The sequence below is a fragment of the Hemitrygon akajei genome, chromosome 31 (assembly GCF_048418815.1).
Source record: "Hemitrygon akajei chromosome 31, sHemAka1.3, whole genome shotgun sequence".
Taxonomy (NCBI): domain Eukaryota; kingdom Metazoa; phylum Chordata; class Chondrichthyes; order Myliobatiformes; family Dasyatidae; genus Hemitrygon; species Hemitrygon akajei.
Window position 1 is genome coordinate 30,257,729 of NC_133154.1, and position 16,649 is coordinate 30,274,377.

Sequence of the window (16,649 nt, forward strand, 5' to 3'; positions counted from 1 at the left end):
TGGGTTGGGTATGTTGGATGTGGAGAGTGGGAATTGATAGTGTGATCAGATCTCCAGGCACTGATCTCCAGAAATATTCCTTACAGGATTTGTTGAATTGGCCAAGGCATACGTGGGCATGATGGCAGATGGGGTCCTACCATGTGTGGAGAGCAGTGTTGCTAAATTAGTGGAGGTGGAAAACCAAGCAGCTGTAGATGAAGCCCTGAAATTCTATGAAAATGAAATGAAAAGATTTTCAGAATCTGGCTGTCTTACTATGAGCAAACTCAGAGAGAATCACAATGCGAGGAGCACAGAGGCATTCAATATCTTCCACAAAAAATCTATGAACAACAACAGTGGCAAATACATCATACAGCTAGAGGTGAGCTTCTCATGTTCAGTGATTACCAAATGTCTCATCTCCGAACACCAATCCCTGGACCCAACACTTACCAACATAGACTGGGAGACAGACAGTAATACTGAAAGTGAGGGGCTGAGAAACACTGGGTAGTGCAGGTCACTCCCTGAGTGAGAGTGGCAGAGAGGCACCAGTTTGTATACGGATCACTCCTTGTCAGTGTAGAGATCTCTCCCTGAGAATGCACAACTCAGAGGTACAGCTAGTGGTCAGATATACCCCAGAGAGAATGGGGCTGAGAGAGACTGGTCGGTGCACAGATCTCTCCCTGTGAGAGTGCAACTTAGAGATAAATTTACGAGGGGTGATTGATAACTTCGTGGCCCAAGGTAGAAGGAGTCAATTTTTAAAAACCTAGCACATTTATTTTTCTTACATTTACACACTTAGTCCAGTGGTTGTGGAGCATATGGATTCCTTCTTTGTAGAAGTCTGCGTCTTGGACCTCCAGAACTGGTCCACAGCAGGGGTGATTGATAAGTTCATGGCCTAAGGTAGAAGGAGATGAGTTATTAACTTCAAACTTTCTGCATTATCACTCAAAGAAATGAACTGCACGTGCATGTAACGAGAGCTGTATAACTCATCTTTCACCTTAGGCCATGAACTTAACAATCATCCCTGCTGTGCACCACCTGGAAGTCCAAGACACTCTCGTTACATGCACGTGCTATTCAACTCTTTGAGTGATGATGCAGAAAGTTTGAAGTTAATAACTCATCTCCTTCTACCTTAGGCCATGAACTTATCAATCACCCCTGCTGTGGACCACTTCTACAAAGAAGGCATCCGTATGCTCCATGACCGCTGGACTAAATGTGTACATGTAGGAGTGGAATATGTTGAAAAATAAATGTTCTAGGTTTTCTAAAATTGACTTCTTCTACCTTAGGCCACAAACTTATTAATCACCCCTAGTAGTGTGCAAATCTGCCCCTTAGAGACAGGGTCTGAGAGGCACTGGCCAGTGTACAGGTCTTCCCTAGAGAGACACTAGTCAGTGTATAGATCTCCCCTTGAGAGACACTGGTTAGTGTTCAGATCTCTCCCTGGGAGAGAGGGACTGAGAGACACTGGCCAGTGTAGAGATCTGCCCCTTAGTGAGAGAGATTGAGAGACACTGATCAGTGTACAATACTTGGTCTCCTAGTTTACTGTATATCTTTTGTTCATTCTCAGGAGATGATGAATTCCACTTACAAGTCTCTTGTGGCCAAGATCAAGGAAAAGTCAGAAGAGCAATGTAAGGCACATCTAGCAAAAGAAATGTCATCAATTAAAGAAAACCTAGCATCTGGACATTACCGGAGACCTGGTGGTTTCCAGGAGCTGAAGGCAGAACTTGATAAGGCCATCAAGCATTATGAAGAGAAGACCAAGAATGAGATGGAGGTGTGTTCAATATTATAGAGAAAGGCATTTACTTTACAATTCTCATAGCTTTTCTTTCCTCTGCCTTACCAGGATTCAGAAAATTCCCCCCCTCTTCTTCCTTCCAGTCAGCCAGCAAAAGTGAATTTGATTTCCACTCTCTGAAACATCTGGAATGGGATTAACTGGGTGTAGTGATTCTATGATCGGGAAACCAGTTATGGTACTCTGTCAGTGGTAGGATTTCAGTGGGTAGGGTTTCTCAGTGATGAGTGCCTGTGAGACTGTGGGATGCGATTCCATGGGTGAGAAGAGTTCATGATGGGGGAGATGTCTGTGGGATGTCAGAGAGGATTCAGTGGGTGAAGAGTCAGTGATCAACCACAGTATCCATGGGCTGTGGGAATTATCTTTTTAATGCTGGGTTTCGAAACCTTCCAATCTCTTCCCTAAAAAACGTTAACTTTCTGCTTCCACTATGCTTCAATGGAGAGAGTTCCAAAAACCAATCAGGCATTGAGGGAAAAAATGTTTGCGTCATATTTCTGTTGATCAATCTATCTTTTTTTTATCAAATTCCAGCTTGCAGTTCATGACCATTTTCCACACACTAACCAATCCAGTCCATGACTCCTAGATCTAGGTTTTCACACAGAAGTGTCTAGTCCCAGTTGTCCTACCTTTTCTCATAAGGTAACCTCTCCTTCCAGGTATCAGTCCAGGAACCAATCCCAGAACTGCTTCCAGTGTGTTAGTGTTAAAAGAGACCTATACTGTCCAAAACCTGATAGAACTGAAGTATTAACCTTCTACTTTTGTTACACACTCTATCCCTCCCACTTACTTGCATACAAATATTTTGCAAATCCTGCACTAGGACACCCAGATCCCTTTACATCTCAGAACTTCACAAACTCTCCCGTTTGGATAATAAGCTTCTATTTGTTTTTCTGCCATATTGGATATTTTGCATTATCCCACGTTGTGCTCGAGTTGCCTGATCCTTGTCCATTCACAGAACCCATCTCTCTACTCTTCGTCACCTCTGTGTGTAACTTCTACAACTTATCCTTGTGTCATTTAAAAAGATGTTCTGCCTTCATTCATTGCCACAGTATAAGTTGCATGTAGTGTCCAATCGTGGTCCTACCAATTTCCTGTTGATTGGTAAGAGAAGTTTTCTAATTGTGTATCAATCCCTAGCACTAGACGTTTGATGGTGAGAGCCTGTGTCTGGTCTCTGTGGACTGCTGTGATGGGAGTGAGTTGAACATGAATGATTGTATCTCCTCTTCTCTGTAGGGGTTGGCTGTCCTCACCCACTTCCTGGAAAAGGAAAAACCTCGTTTAGAGCAGGTGCAGAAGATGGACAGCGAGATGACGGAGAAATATTCTGGTGAGAAAATAAACAAAGTGGTCAAAATATTGATGTCAAGGTGAAACTGTAGATTTAAAATTAACTCTTTGAATCGGAAAACTAAAAATGTGAGACCCTCCTGCTTACTTCACTTGAGTTCATCAGAAGGACCAAAGTCCTTCAGGGAGAGGGTGTGCTGATGTTCTTGGACATGTTCACGTGAAGAAAAAGTTGGTGTTGGGTTTCTTGAAGAACACAAATAGAAATCCAGAGTGGCTGCCCAAGAGGAGGAGGTTGTGGCAGGAGTAAGGGTTATCAATGAGGAGTGGGTAATTCTTGTTGAAGAGATATAGGTGCAGAGACAACGGAAGGGCTTAGCATATAATGTTATTAGAACTCGAGCATAAATACCAACTCATTAACTCTTTATTGTACACTGGTCATTTATTTTTGAGATGTATAGACAATATGTCTTTGCCCGAAATGGTATTGCTGCCACATAGAAAAAATTCACATCATACGTTGGTTATAATAAACCTGATTCTGAATTCTGAACTCACTGAAGTGTTAGCACATGGAGAAGAAGGAAGAGTCCTTGCTAAGGACAGAACACTCCACTTCTGAGAGAAGAAGATTAGAAAGGGTATTGAAGACATGGCAGGAGGTGGGGTTGGGGTTAGGGTTGGGTGAAGGGTTGAAGGAATTGTAGGAAGTAGAGAGGCAAAAAGCGGAGGTCTCAGAGAGGTTAAGGGGTTGTGGTATATTGGGAGTCATGGCAGACCAGGAGTGAGTGGGGAAAGATGTTAGAAGACAAGGAGCATTAGGACCCTGTGGTGGCATGAAATAATAATATTACAGTGGCAGAGGCATGTTAGAATAGATCAGCAGGTATGATGGTGACTTGCTCATTGAGTGGATAGATCAAATTTTTCAAGGCAGTCTTGAGCCGGACCTCATAGAATGCATCTGTGATAGCTTTCTAAAAAAAATGTTTTTATGAACCTACAACGGAAGGTGCTATATTTTCCTCATTCTGGGTAATGAGAGAGGGTAAAAACCTTGTAGTTACAGATCATCTTGGAAAGGGTGATCAGAGTATAAATGAATTTCTCATACAAATGGAAAGTCAATAGTTTAATCCAGACCGGGTGTATTATACCAAAACAAGGGAGAATACAACAGGATGAGGGACAATTTGGCTGGTGTAGATTATAAACACAGTCCACATGGAGTGGGGCCCCGGTATTTACCCAATTGTGGCCGTGGGTGATGGGAATGGAAAAAATCTGTAGGACACCAACCTTTCTCATGGGGCAGAGTAAGGGTGGTTGGGGGTTGCCCAGTGTTGCTGCTGGGGCAGTGAACTAGGTAAAGAGGAGGACTCAGGCAATATAGGTTGCGTTTTATGTTCAGACTTCACGGTAGGCCAAGAGCTGCCCTTTTTAGAATGAGGAATATTTTTCCTGGACTTGTTTACCAGGGTTCAGAGACTGGGTGAAGAGCTGCGGTGAGGGGACTTGCTCCTGTCTACCTCAGGATAGACTTTCTGAGCCAGGAACAATGAATCCATCCTTCGGTCCGACTCCTGATGTGGAGAGGTCCCTCCCCTGTGGTCACCAACAGGCTCAGATTACCCTGAGGTGTCTGAGGATTCCTCCACCACTGATCCTGATGTTAGGATTGTCTAGGAGGTGGAACAAGCTGGTGGGTATGGGACACCCTCTACAGATTGAGAAATGCACGTGTCAGGTAGGAGTGACTTCTGCCTGGAGGGGGACAGGTACTTATGGTAATTGTGGTGTTGGTGTCCATAGACAGTGAGATGATGGACTCCCATGTGTCCTGTACAATAATTTCACTCATCCTACTCCATGGAAAAAGATGCCAATGGCTATTTACTTCTAGCGTGGAAATGGCTTAGCTCATGTGGTATGTCCGCTCTATTCTCCTATACACCTGGTGCTGTGCTCGGACCACCACCTGTTGTGGGAAGAGCTCATTCTATCACACATGTGGGCATTGTCCACGTACAGCACTTTAATAGGCTGGAGAACAACCCATTTCAAAGATTTCTTCTGACTGTTGTGAGAGATGGAGAAGGAAAGCAGGGGAGCTTCCCCCTCCCTAAAGGCCATGGGTAAAGCTCACATTTGTCTCTTGTGTCAGGAGTATATTTGGGAGCCGACCAAGGAGTGGAGGAGATTGAGGAAGAGGACAGAGATGAGACTTTAAATATGTTGCTTTTGATGGCATGCATATTTGTAAAGAATAATCTGAAAAATTTCTAAAAATGACATTTTGGAAAGAAAACAGGTTGATCAATCATGTCCTTTTAAGAATGGTATTTTCCTCCCTCCACTATTGAGGCTGACATCACCTGCATCTCTTCCATTTCCTGACTAGCCACACTCAGCCCATTTCGCTGTAGTCTTGACAGTGTTTTGGTATCTTTTGTCCTTACCTACCACGCCATCAGCCTCTACATTCAGTACATTGTCCTCTGCAACATCTGCCATCTCCAAAAGGATCTTACCATTAAACATATGTTTATCCTACCATTAAACATATCTTTATCAGCCCTCTCCTCTTTTGGTAGGGAACACTCCCATTCATTCGTTTCTAACCATGCCCCACACCCCCCCCCCCCAAATAATCTGCCATGGTACAACTCTGTTGGGGTCATCTATTGTATCTGCTGCTCCCGATACAGCCTACTCTACATTGGTGAGACCCATCGTAAATTGGGAGACAGCTTCATCGGGTACCTCCACACCATCTGTCACAAATGGCCAAACATTTTGATTCCAATTGCCGTTCTGACATGTTGGTCCATGGCTTCATCTTGTGCCAAGAAGAGGCCCCACTCAAGGTAGAGGAATAACAACATATATTCCGTCTGGGAAACCTCCAACCTGATGACATGAATGTTGATTTCTCCTTCTGGTAAAAAAAATTCCCCCGCTTTTTCATCTATACCCCACTCACCTGCTTATTACCATCCCCTGGGTTCCCTCCTCCTTCCCTTTCTCCTATGGTCCACTCTCTTCTCCTATCAGATTGCTTCCTCTCCAGCCCTGGACTTTTCTCACCCATCTGGATTCACCTATTACCTTCCAGCTAATAGCTTTCCCCTCCTCCCACCTTTTTATTCTGCCTTCCCCCTTCCTTATCAGTCCTAAAACCAGGTCTCCAGTGAAACGTTGATCATCTATTCATTTCCATAGATGCTGTCTGACCTGCTGAGTTACTCCAGCATTTTATGTGTGTTATTATTGGCTGAACAGTGAGTAAATCTCCCTCTCAGTGTCCTGTCACACACACATAGAGATGTAACCCTGTCACCACTCTCTGCACAAACTAATCAATTCATCCTCTGCCCCTTTTGTCAGCTTTGGAAGAGGAACTCTCCAGGGTGAAAAGTGAGATGGAGAAGATGGAGCAGGAGAGGAAGGCGGCTGAGAAACACAGGAAGGAGGAGATCGTGGAGCAGATCAGGAAAAAGTTTGAGGAGGGTAAAGAGTGCAGTATGGAGGAGCTGAAGGAAGCCATGGAGCATACGAGGAGTGAGATTGAGAAATACAAAGCTGAGGGCAGGATGGAGGATGCAGAAAGGGCTCAGCAGATGTATGACTACCTGATGAAGAAATATGAAGTGACATCAAAATGGAGTTTCATGATGTTCTTAAGGGAGAGTGCTGCTGAGTTCAGGCTGTGGATGGAAATCACAGGCTAAGTGGTAAAACCATTTACATCCTGAGCAGGAAAGCAGACAAAAAAGATGTGTCATTTAGAAATGTGTCCACAGCACCAACCCTATGATATTCCTAACAGATTTCAACAAACCCCACCCTTTACCCCATGTCTGATCAATGAACTGGGTCCCAAATATTGTCCACCCCACACATTCCACATCCAATTCCCAGCCAGATATCGTGGACTCATGCACTGGCCATTTAAAGTAGAGTCAGGACTTTTTCCCCCCAATTTATCCACAGATTCCAGCTGGTGAATCTCAGAATTCCAGGGATGTGAATGAGATCATCATTTCCCCATTACCCAGTGTAATATGTCCCACACTCTCCCATGGACATTCTCCCCAATCACTGTCTATCCCCAACAATCGAAGCCCCTCCCACAGCCCATGGACACTCTCCTCCACTCACTAAATCCCTTCCCACAGCCTACGGACACTAAATCCTCTATTTTGTATTTGATACAGTGCATAAGAAATACACCACACAATAATTTTGCCTGATAACTTTCATGATTAGTCCAAAAAGTCAAAGCTTTAGCAAGTAGTTTCAAACAATTCTTGTTACTTTTTAGACTCACAACCTCTACATGTGTTCATGCATTACCTGCTCCAGGTGAGCATGTCTAGATTTCAATGCAATGAGTTCTTCTCTGAGACAGGGTTGTGGACATTTCTCCTGCAGTTGTTGGACTCCAGAGTTACCACCACCAAATATCTCCTCATGCACCATTTTATGCATTCTGGACTCTGCCTAGTTATTGGTAGCTAATTATAAAGCTACATGTCCAGTTCTTATCCATGTTTTTTTCAATCCTCTTATATACCTGTCTACACTGTACCACAATTACCTGAATAATTGGTTCTTTAATTATAAACTTGAGCAATTCATCAAACTGTCTCCAGCACAGAATGTCAGCTCCTGCATCCTCTTTATCAGCTGGTTCAATGTTCTGGCTCAGTGGTCCGCTATATTCAATACTGACCCTGTGTTGATAATGTGGCCTTCCTCCACTCTGCTCTGTGTTCTGTGGATCTCTCTCTCACCAGCAGAGTTTCCTCCCAGAGGCTAATGGGGAACTTGTCATCTCCCTCTGGCTGCTAAATTCCCACCATCAATCCACGATCAGTGTGATTACTGGATCACACTAATTAACCAGGCAATAAAAGCAACCGCCATCAATGAACAATTGGAAGCTGAAATGTGGGAACAGATGACTTTCAGCAGAGATACGTGAGATTGCAGGTTCTGGAATCTGGAACAAAAACAGCAAGATGGGAGAATCTTCAGTGGGTCCAGCAGCAACTGTTGGTGAGTGTGGGGTGAAGGAATTATTGATGCTGGATCGAGATAAGGTATTAGAACTGATAGAGGTGTCCTCAGCAGAGGGTCTCAACCCAAAATGTCGACAGTTCCTTTCTGACCACAGATACTGCTTGATCCATTGTGTTCCTCCAGCAGGTTATTGCTTTATATAGGTTGAGTGAATAATTTTAGGTCATAGATTTGTTAAATAACATAGATGCTACATTTAAACACAATATAACTTTAAACAGATCAGTAATCTTTCCAATTAGCCAAATCAATGTAACTGCAATAATAAGTATCATGATATATACATGTGGATGAACTTAGATATTGGATCCTCATCCCACCACATGGAAGTGTGGATTTAAATACTAGCAGTTTGTATATGATGATGAATCTGTGAAACTTCAATAAAGGTCTGGTGTGAAACAGGAGGTGTTCTCTATTGCATTTTGGACATACCGGGGAGTAGAAGAATATGACAGCTGTATCTTTGTAGGTAAGAATGGAGCTTATTGTTTGAAAGGTTCAAAGATTCCGTTATTAGCAAAGTATGTATGCAGTATGGAACTGTGAGATTCTTTTTCTCCAGATAGCCATGAAACAAAGAAAAAACATGGGTAAGTTCAGAACAAAACAGCAAACCCACCCAACCACCCCCTGATTTAAAAAAAAACTGGGATCACAAACATCAACTACCCAAACCCTTGTCCCCCTGCATGGAATGCAACAAAACATCAGCCCCCAAATCCCCCTCCCTCACATGAAAACTAACAAAAACACAATGAGAACATCAACCCAGGACTTCCTAACCTACACAAAATGCAATAAGAACATCAACCACCAAATCCCCTTCACCCCCCAACCAAAAACACAGAATATAAAAACCCTAAGGCTGAAAATTTTATAGGCCATAGTGCATATCGGTAATTGCAGAAATCTCAGTAACATCCACCAACATCATCAAAAGACAGTCACAAGGGGCTTTAATTGGTGAACAATGGAAGCAGTAATCAGTGAAATGGAGTTGAACAATGGATTGCAGTTTCTTCGCCTTGAGGGCTACCCTCACTGCTTTCTAGAATCTTCTCAGAGACAGCAAAGCGCTGGATCACTCTCGATCTCTAAGCTGTAAATCACAGACTATAGCAGTTCCAGAAACACATTCAAAATAGATGTATAAAAAAGTGAAATAAATAGTTTTGTCATCTATCCAGAAGATGTTGACCAAGAGAGTGTTGTATGGAGGTGCCATCTTGACTGGAATCATTATCACAATAGGAATCAGTGACATTTATGAAGATAGTCTCACATTAATGAATATCAACCAACTCATTGTGGCCAAACTAAGTTGGGAATTGAAGTGTGAAACAAAATGTCTGCTGGTTAATTTTCAATGTGATGGTTGAGGTGGGAAAGGTGAGCCAATGTTTGCCCTTGCCGCCATAAGCAACTCTGGTGAGATCACTATAGTTCAACTTGTGAAGTTCTCTAGTGCAGGTAACTGTATTTTGGATTTTAAATCAGAAAAGGGCTCCATTGAAAGCACAATAATCAGGGAACCAGACTTGGATGACCTTGCAGAGTTGACAGGTATCTGCTGAGTTGGTTTGTTTGGTGAGAGGAATAATCAGCTTGTTGGGTCTCCAAGCAGGAACCAAAGCTTGTTTGACTCCCAAATCCCAATGTACCTCTGATTTTTGAATTTTCTTCCTATTTGGAAAAAAGGCTATGCCCCTTTACCCTTGTACCCAAATGCATGATCAGAACACTTCCCTACGTTATATTACATCTGACATTTCTTTGCCCATTCCTCTAATCTAAATCATTCTGCATACTCCCTCCTTCCTCATTTCAACTGGCCCTCCACCAAACTTGGCCACAAAACCATCAATTCTGTCATCAAAATCACTGACATATAACTTGAAAAGAAGCACTCCTGTCATCAACCCCTACAGAACAGCACTAGTCACTGGACTATTACTAATATCTCCACAGTCTCTCCAGCTACCTCTTTCAGAACACTGGGGTTTCATCCATTGGCTCCAGGTGACTGAGATACCTTCAGACCTTTCACCTTCCCGAGCAACTTCTTAGTAATAATGACAACACTCGCTTCAGTACCCTGACACTTGAATTTCTGCAACAGTGTAGACTGACACAAAATATTTCATAAGTTTCTCCACCATTTCTTTGACCCCATTACTACCATTCTCAGTGTTGTTTTCCCGTGATCTGATATCCACTCTTGGCTCTCTTTTACTCTTTACATAGTTGAAAAAATATTTATATCCTCTTTTATATTGTTGGCTAGCCTACCTTCACATTTTATCTTTTCTCTCCTTATGGCATTTTTAGTTCCCTTCTTCTGTTTTTTAAAAGCTTCCTAATCCATTAGCATTGCATTAATTTGTATCATATTGTATGCCTTCTTGTTTGCTTTTATTTGACTTCCCGTGTCAGCCTAGGATGTGTTATCCTCCCTTTAGAATACTTCATCTTTGGTCTGCATCTATCTACACTGTTACAAGGATCACACCTTGTAATAATATCAGAGAGCCACAGAGAGAATTTGTGATTATCAACAAGTTCTTTATTGTCTGAACGAACAAGCACGTGAATTCATACATTAAGTATTTGTGTGCATACCAACTCAGTTTCTCTGACTGTCCTGAATAGTGAAAGAATAGAAAAGGTAATAACCAGGGAAAGGAGTCTATGCTGGCCAGTTGTCCTTTGTTGTCGCAATCCACTCTCCGTGTGTTCCACATAGGGTTTCTCACCCTTGTTCTGTGATGCATAATCTTTGAAATTATCATTATTTTGCCTTTGAAAGCCTCTGCTTTTATATTCATCCTTATCAGATGTTAAACTTCAGTGTCATTGGCTAGTGATATCTGACTGACCTATAACACCTTATTGTTTCTGGTCCCGGCCAGCCTCCATTTTCAAAGATGCAAATAACATTTATTATCAACGAATGTATTAACTATACACCTTGAGATTTATTTGCATACAGGCAGCCACAAAGCAAGAAACCCAAAAAACACTATCTTTTTTTAAAAAGACCATAACCACTGCACTGAGAAAGAGAAAATAAACACACACACACACACACACACACACACACACACACACACACACACACACACACACACACACACACACACACACACACACACACACACACACACACACACACACACACACACACACACACACACACACACACACCAATACTCTGTCCTTAGATCTGCTCCCCGAAGCAGCAGGAGGAGGCCCAAGCCTCGAACCTAGTTCATCATACTAGCCAGGCAAAAATGTAACAAAACTCTCAGAAATGAGCAGTTCACAACCTCGGTGCTGCAGAGAGAGGAACGAACACCGCAGGAGAGCAAGCAAGATCAGCACGACCCTCACCTCTGGTCCTGACACTTGGACTTCCCTATCTATCTGGATCATCATTTAAATCGTCCAAGCACTGGTTAGTGCCTTACTCTAGAACCGATATCCCAGCGCAGCGACAAACTTGGGCTACACAGCCTGAAGCTGTTCTCAATCTCATTAAATAGGCTCAGCGCTGGGATCAAGGATCTCAATCAGTTACCAAGCCAGTAACCAGCTTGTATCACTCAGCGCACTCACAAACCCTAACATTCACAAACTTGCAATGAGTACCTTACAAGTAACTTCTCAGTTGGAAATGATCCCCAGTCCAACAGATTGCCTGGAGCAGTGTTTCTCAACCGGGGATCTACGGAACCCTAGGTTTCCCTGAGGTCGCTAAGGATTCCACAAGAGATCATGATTTTAAAAAAACTTTGTTTTTTGAACTTGTAGCTACAAGCGATGTGCCAGTGGTGGCCTAGTGACCAAGCAGACTCGTTAGCAATCTCATTAGAGGTCTCTCAGCCCAATATGGCAGTGTGCGGTAGGACAGTGTTTATATGTTTGTGTCCATTCTCAGTTATTAACACAAGATGGGGGAGGCTGTTCATAATTGGTGAGTGCTGTACTGCATGGAGGGCAGGACAGTAGGCTGATAATTGGTGTGCACTGTATTGCACAGAGGGGAAGGTGGTATGCTGTAGAGGAGCCTGAAGTGTGTTTTCCAGGCATTGAATGGAGTCGCACAACTGGTCTGTAATGTCGGACTCTCTCTCCTGAATTACCTCCTCCAACATCTCCTTATCGGCCGCCAACCAACTTATGGGAGCAAACAAACTACCAGTGTAGTAGAAAATTGGAGGGAGATTTTCATTCTAAAGACAGTTCCTGTGTGCCGATTTTTGAGGAGGAGATATGAGATGGAAGAGGATGATTCTAGGCCTAGGCCTATGGACAATTCTGATAAGGTTAATGATGAAGAGTTACAATTTTCTGAGTCATCTCACTGCACTAGTGCAACAACGGACATGAAAAAGTCCGTGTTTGAAATTAAATGTACATATTGACGGGTTTTATATGGACGGGTGATCCAAGTTGTCCTATTCCATTGCATCTGGTCTGTGGAAAGCAACTTGCAGATGTAGCAATGGCTCCAGCAAAATTGAAAACACACTTCACTACAAATCACAGCCATATGATATATAAAAGTGCTGATTATTTTAAACATTGATTGGAATCTCTAAACAAACAGATTAAAGCTTTTGAAAATACAGTCACAGAAAAAAGATTCAGGAAGTAAGGCTATTTAGTAGCTTTAACACCAGTTCACTCAAGAATGTTTAAAAAATCTGATTGAAATCCTGGACAAAGAGCACACCAATGTCCTGCTACTAACAAAAATCAGGTGGCCCAGCAGAAGAAGAGTTCCCAACAGGGTGTTTGAGTTGAAGGTTGAACTACAGGTGTACTCAGGGCTGTGTACTGAGTTCTCTCCTTTACTCCCCGTATACCCATGACTGTATTGGCACCCACAGCTCTAATTAAATTTGCCAATGACACTATATTGATTGGCCTTATTTCAAACAATAACAAGGTGGCCTACAGGGAAAAATCATCTCTCTGACATAGTGATATCACAGAACATAGAACATAGAATAGTACAGCACATTACAGGCCCTTCGGCCCACAATGTTGTGTCGACCCTCAAACCCTGCCTCCCATAAATTCCTTAAATTCCTCCATATACCTGTCTAGTAGTCTCTTAAACTTCACTAGTGTATCTGACTCAGGCAGTGCATTCCACACACCAACCACTCTCTGAGTGAAAAACCTTCCTCTAATATCCCCCTTGAACTTCCCTCCCCTTACCTTAAAACCATGTGCTCTTGTACTGAGCAGTGGTGCCCTGAGGAAGAGGCACTGGCTGTCCACTCTGTCTATTCCTCTTAATATTGAGAAAACAAGCTCTCTCTCTATGTTACAAAAACAAAGGAGCTGGTATGGATTACAGGAGGAATGGAGATGGGCTAACCCCCATTGACGTCAATGTAGCTGGGGTTGAGAGGGTAAACAGCTCTAAGTTCCTCGACATCTACATCATCAAGGACCTCACGTGGTCTAATTTGTAGGCAGGGGTTCCCAGAGACCTGAATATTATTTCAAGTGTTCCTCCGGGGCAAAAAGGTTGAGAAAGGATGACATGGAGAATCATTGTGTCTACATTAAAACATTAATCAAGCCAAGCAATTCCAGTTCACAAACTGGACAATGCAGAGCAGCTTCACAAAATGGCAGCCTCAATTCCTTTGACTTCATGGCAAGAATAAAGACAATTGGTCTGTCTACTTCCACTGTCCTTGATTCATTCAAATTCATTGCTTTGTAAACTATAATCCTTTCAGGCCAACAGCATCTTCTGAATAACTCCAAGAAACTCCAGCCTTTGCTGCATCATCCTGATAGTGTCCACTTTCAATCAACCTTTGCCAGTTCCTCTCTCATGGCTCCATTATTGCTTTTACCCCATTTCTGACTGTGCTGTGATACATCTGACTTTTGCTTCATCCTCTCAAACTGCAGAATGAATTCTATCATTTTATGATCACTGTCTCTGTAGGGTTCCTTCACTTAAGCTCCCTAATCCAATCCAGTTCATTACACAACACCCAATTCAGAATGGCTGATCCCCTATTGAACTCAACCATGAGCTGCTCTAAAAAGCTATCTTGGAAGCATTCTACAGATTCTCTCTCTTACAATCCAGCACCAGCCTCATTTTCCCAATCTAGCTTCATATGGAAAGCTCCCATGATGACAATAACATGCCTTTTTGACCTGCCTTTTCTATCTCCCATTGTAATTTGTAGGATACACCCTGGCTACTGTTCAGAGGCCTGTATACAACTCCCATCACGGTATGTTTACACTCTCAATTTCTTAACACTACTCACAAGGATTCTAGATCTTCCGATCCTATGTCATCTTTTTCTAAGGATTTAATATCATGTATTACTAATAGAGCCACACCAAGCATCTCCCTTCCTGCCTGTCCTTTCGATACTGTTTGCATATTTGGATGTTAAACTCCTAACTATAATTTCTTTCAGTTGGTCCGTGAGCCAGGACCCCAAATTTGGGCCACTGGTACCGTCTGGGGGGAATAATTCTTATAGTGATTTTTGGCAAGATATACACCCCTATTGCTGGGAAATATGTGATAGCATTGCAGCGGTGGTAGCTTTCTGTTTGGAGGACCAAGCAACCAATTTCGACAAGATCATAGATCAGACTTCATCACATATCAGATCAATAATTAGACAGGAGATGACTGTGACTCCCTGGCAATTCCATCCATCTGATGTGAAAGTTAGTGCTCATACTTCCATACCGGATCAACTAGAGCAGCATCTTGTTGGACCGCTCACTAGAAATCCTGACACCAAGACTCAAACACAAAGGGTCACTGCTCTGGTTCAGTCATTTAGTCAGTACATAATATATGCTGTGACATGTGGTCAACATAAACCACCAAAGCACCTTCTACTTCCTTATCCAGTAAAAACAGTGACGGGTAACACTGAGCTTATCCAAACACTGAACAGGCTTGGGCATGGGGTGTCTTACTCCCAACTTGAAGAGAACAAAACTGTTCTGTGTCTCCAAAAGCTAACAACAGCCCCCAACCAGAGAGTTGTACTTCCAGTCTCCATCAAGCCTCATGTCTTCACCAATCTGGCATGGGACAATATTGATAGACTTGAGGAAACTCTCACTGGAAAAGATACATCACATAGAGTCAATGGCATAGTGGTACAGGCCAATGTCTATGGACCACATCTGACAAAATCTGAGCTTCCACGCATTGAGAAACTGAAGCAAAGATCAGTCACCACCAAGGACCAAGAACTAGAAGTATATGTTGCAGGTTCACATGTGAGCCCACAGCCTCTCCCAACCAGGGAACACTGTGTCCAGCAAACTAAGGAATTTGCTCTTCTTGCCTACAAGAAGAACCTGGTGAGGACACTTGCAGGGCAAACAGATCGAGAGAATCAGACAATCCGAAGCTGGGACTAGTTTTAATATCAGCACCAGGGATCAAGAACCCATCTCATGAGATATTGTTGGGTATCTGCCAACCATCAATTCACCAGCAACAGAGTGGACCAAAATATTTGAAATCCTGAATCAATCAGAGCTGATCAGGAAGGAACTTCATCTAGAAACAATTGTAGTTGTTATGGATCAAGCACTCTATGCAAAAGCCACTGAAATTGCCTGGAAGCACAAAGAGCACTTATCCAACATTCTTCACAGGATGGGGACATTCCATACCATATGTAATGCCTTAGCCATCCTAGGAAATGACTTTGGGATGCTGGTCTAAAGAATGTATGCATAGAGGCTGGAATTGTCGCAGAGGGGTCTGTCAATGGAGTCCTTGTTGGTAAACACTACAATCGTGCTGTCAGGGTCCACGAGTATGTCTATGAAGCACTGATGAGACATTCGGTGATATGTGTAAAAAAAGAGAAGTTGAATCAAATGGGAGGGCGATCATCTTGAAGCAGACAGATCTTTGTCTGGACACATCATAGTGATGGCACAAGGGTGCAGTCTATGTATAGAGGATATCCTTTCTCATCCCCTTGGAACATTGCCCTGGGCCCTGTCCATACCAAAAGGAGTGCTGAGAAAGACAAATAAAGCTACTTTAGCCACAACCTTGCAGAAAAATGTAGCAGTAGACAGGGGTGTCAAACTCATTTTAAGTCACGGGCCGGATTGAGCAAAATGCAGCTTCATGGGGGCCGGGTCAGTCGGACGCGTGCAAACGCAGCTTTCGTTGCCTCCGTTTTTTCAGCCTGCTCTCATGTGTCTCAGTCTCTGCTATAACTACAAAGTGTTTCACTTTACAAATTCCGTTTCTTATGAAGAAGACTGCCGAGCAAGACTGCCGAATAAACACTAAAAACCCTGAAAACCTGGTACCTGAATAAACTCAGCATTAGCCATATCATACGCCATAGGCGCTCCAATTACTGGGGCCAGCTTTAATAGTAATTAG

The 16,649-nt window shown here is 42.9% G+C and overlaps 1 protein-coding gene across 1 annotated transcript in view; it reads left to right on the plus strand.

Annotated features, from left to right (window-relative positions):
* LOC140719035 (guanylate-binding protein 1-like) overlaps positions 1-8,542 on the plus strand; it is a 29,531-nt gene extending 20,989 nt beyond the window's left edge. Inside the window, exons 7-10 of the mRNA XM_073033388.1 lie at positions 87-367; positions 1,586-1,798; positions 3,080-3,173; positions 6,524-8,542. Coding sequence (XP_072889489.1) covers positions 87-367; positions 1,586-1,798; positions 3,080-3,173; positions 6,524-6,867 — 932 coding nt within the window. The 3' untranslated portion in view covers positions 6,868-8,542. The remainder of the gene's footprint in view (positions 1-86; positions 368-1,585; positions 1,799-3,079; positions 3,174-6,523) is intronic.
* The last annotated feature ends 8,107 nt before the right edge of the window (positions 8,543-16,649 follow it).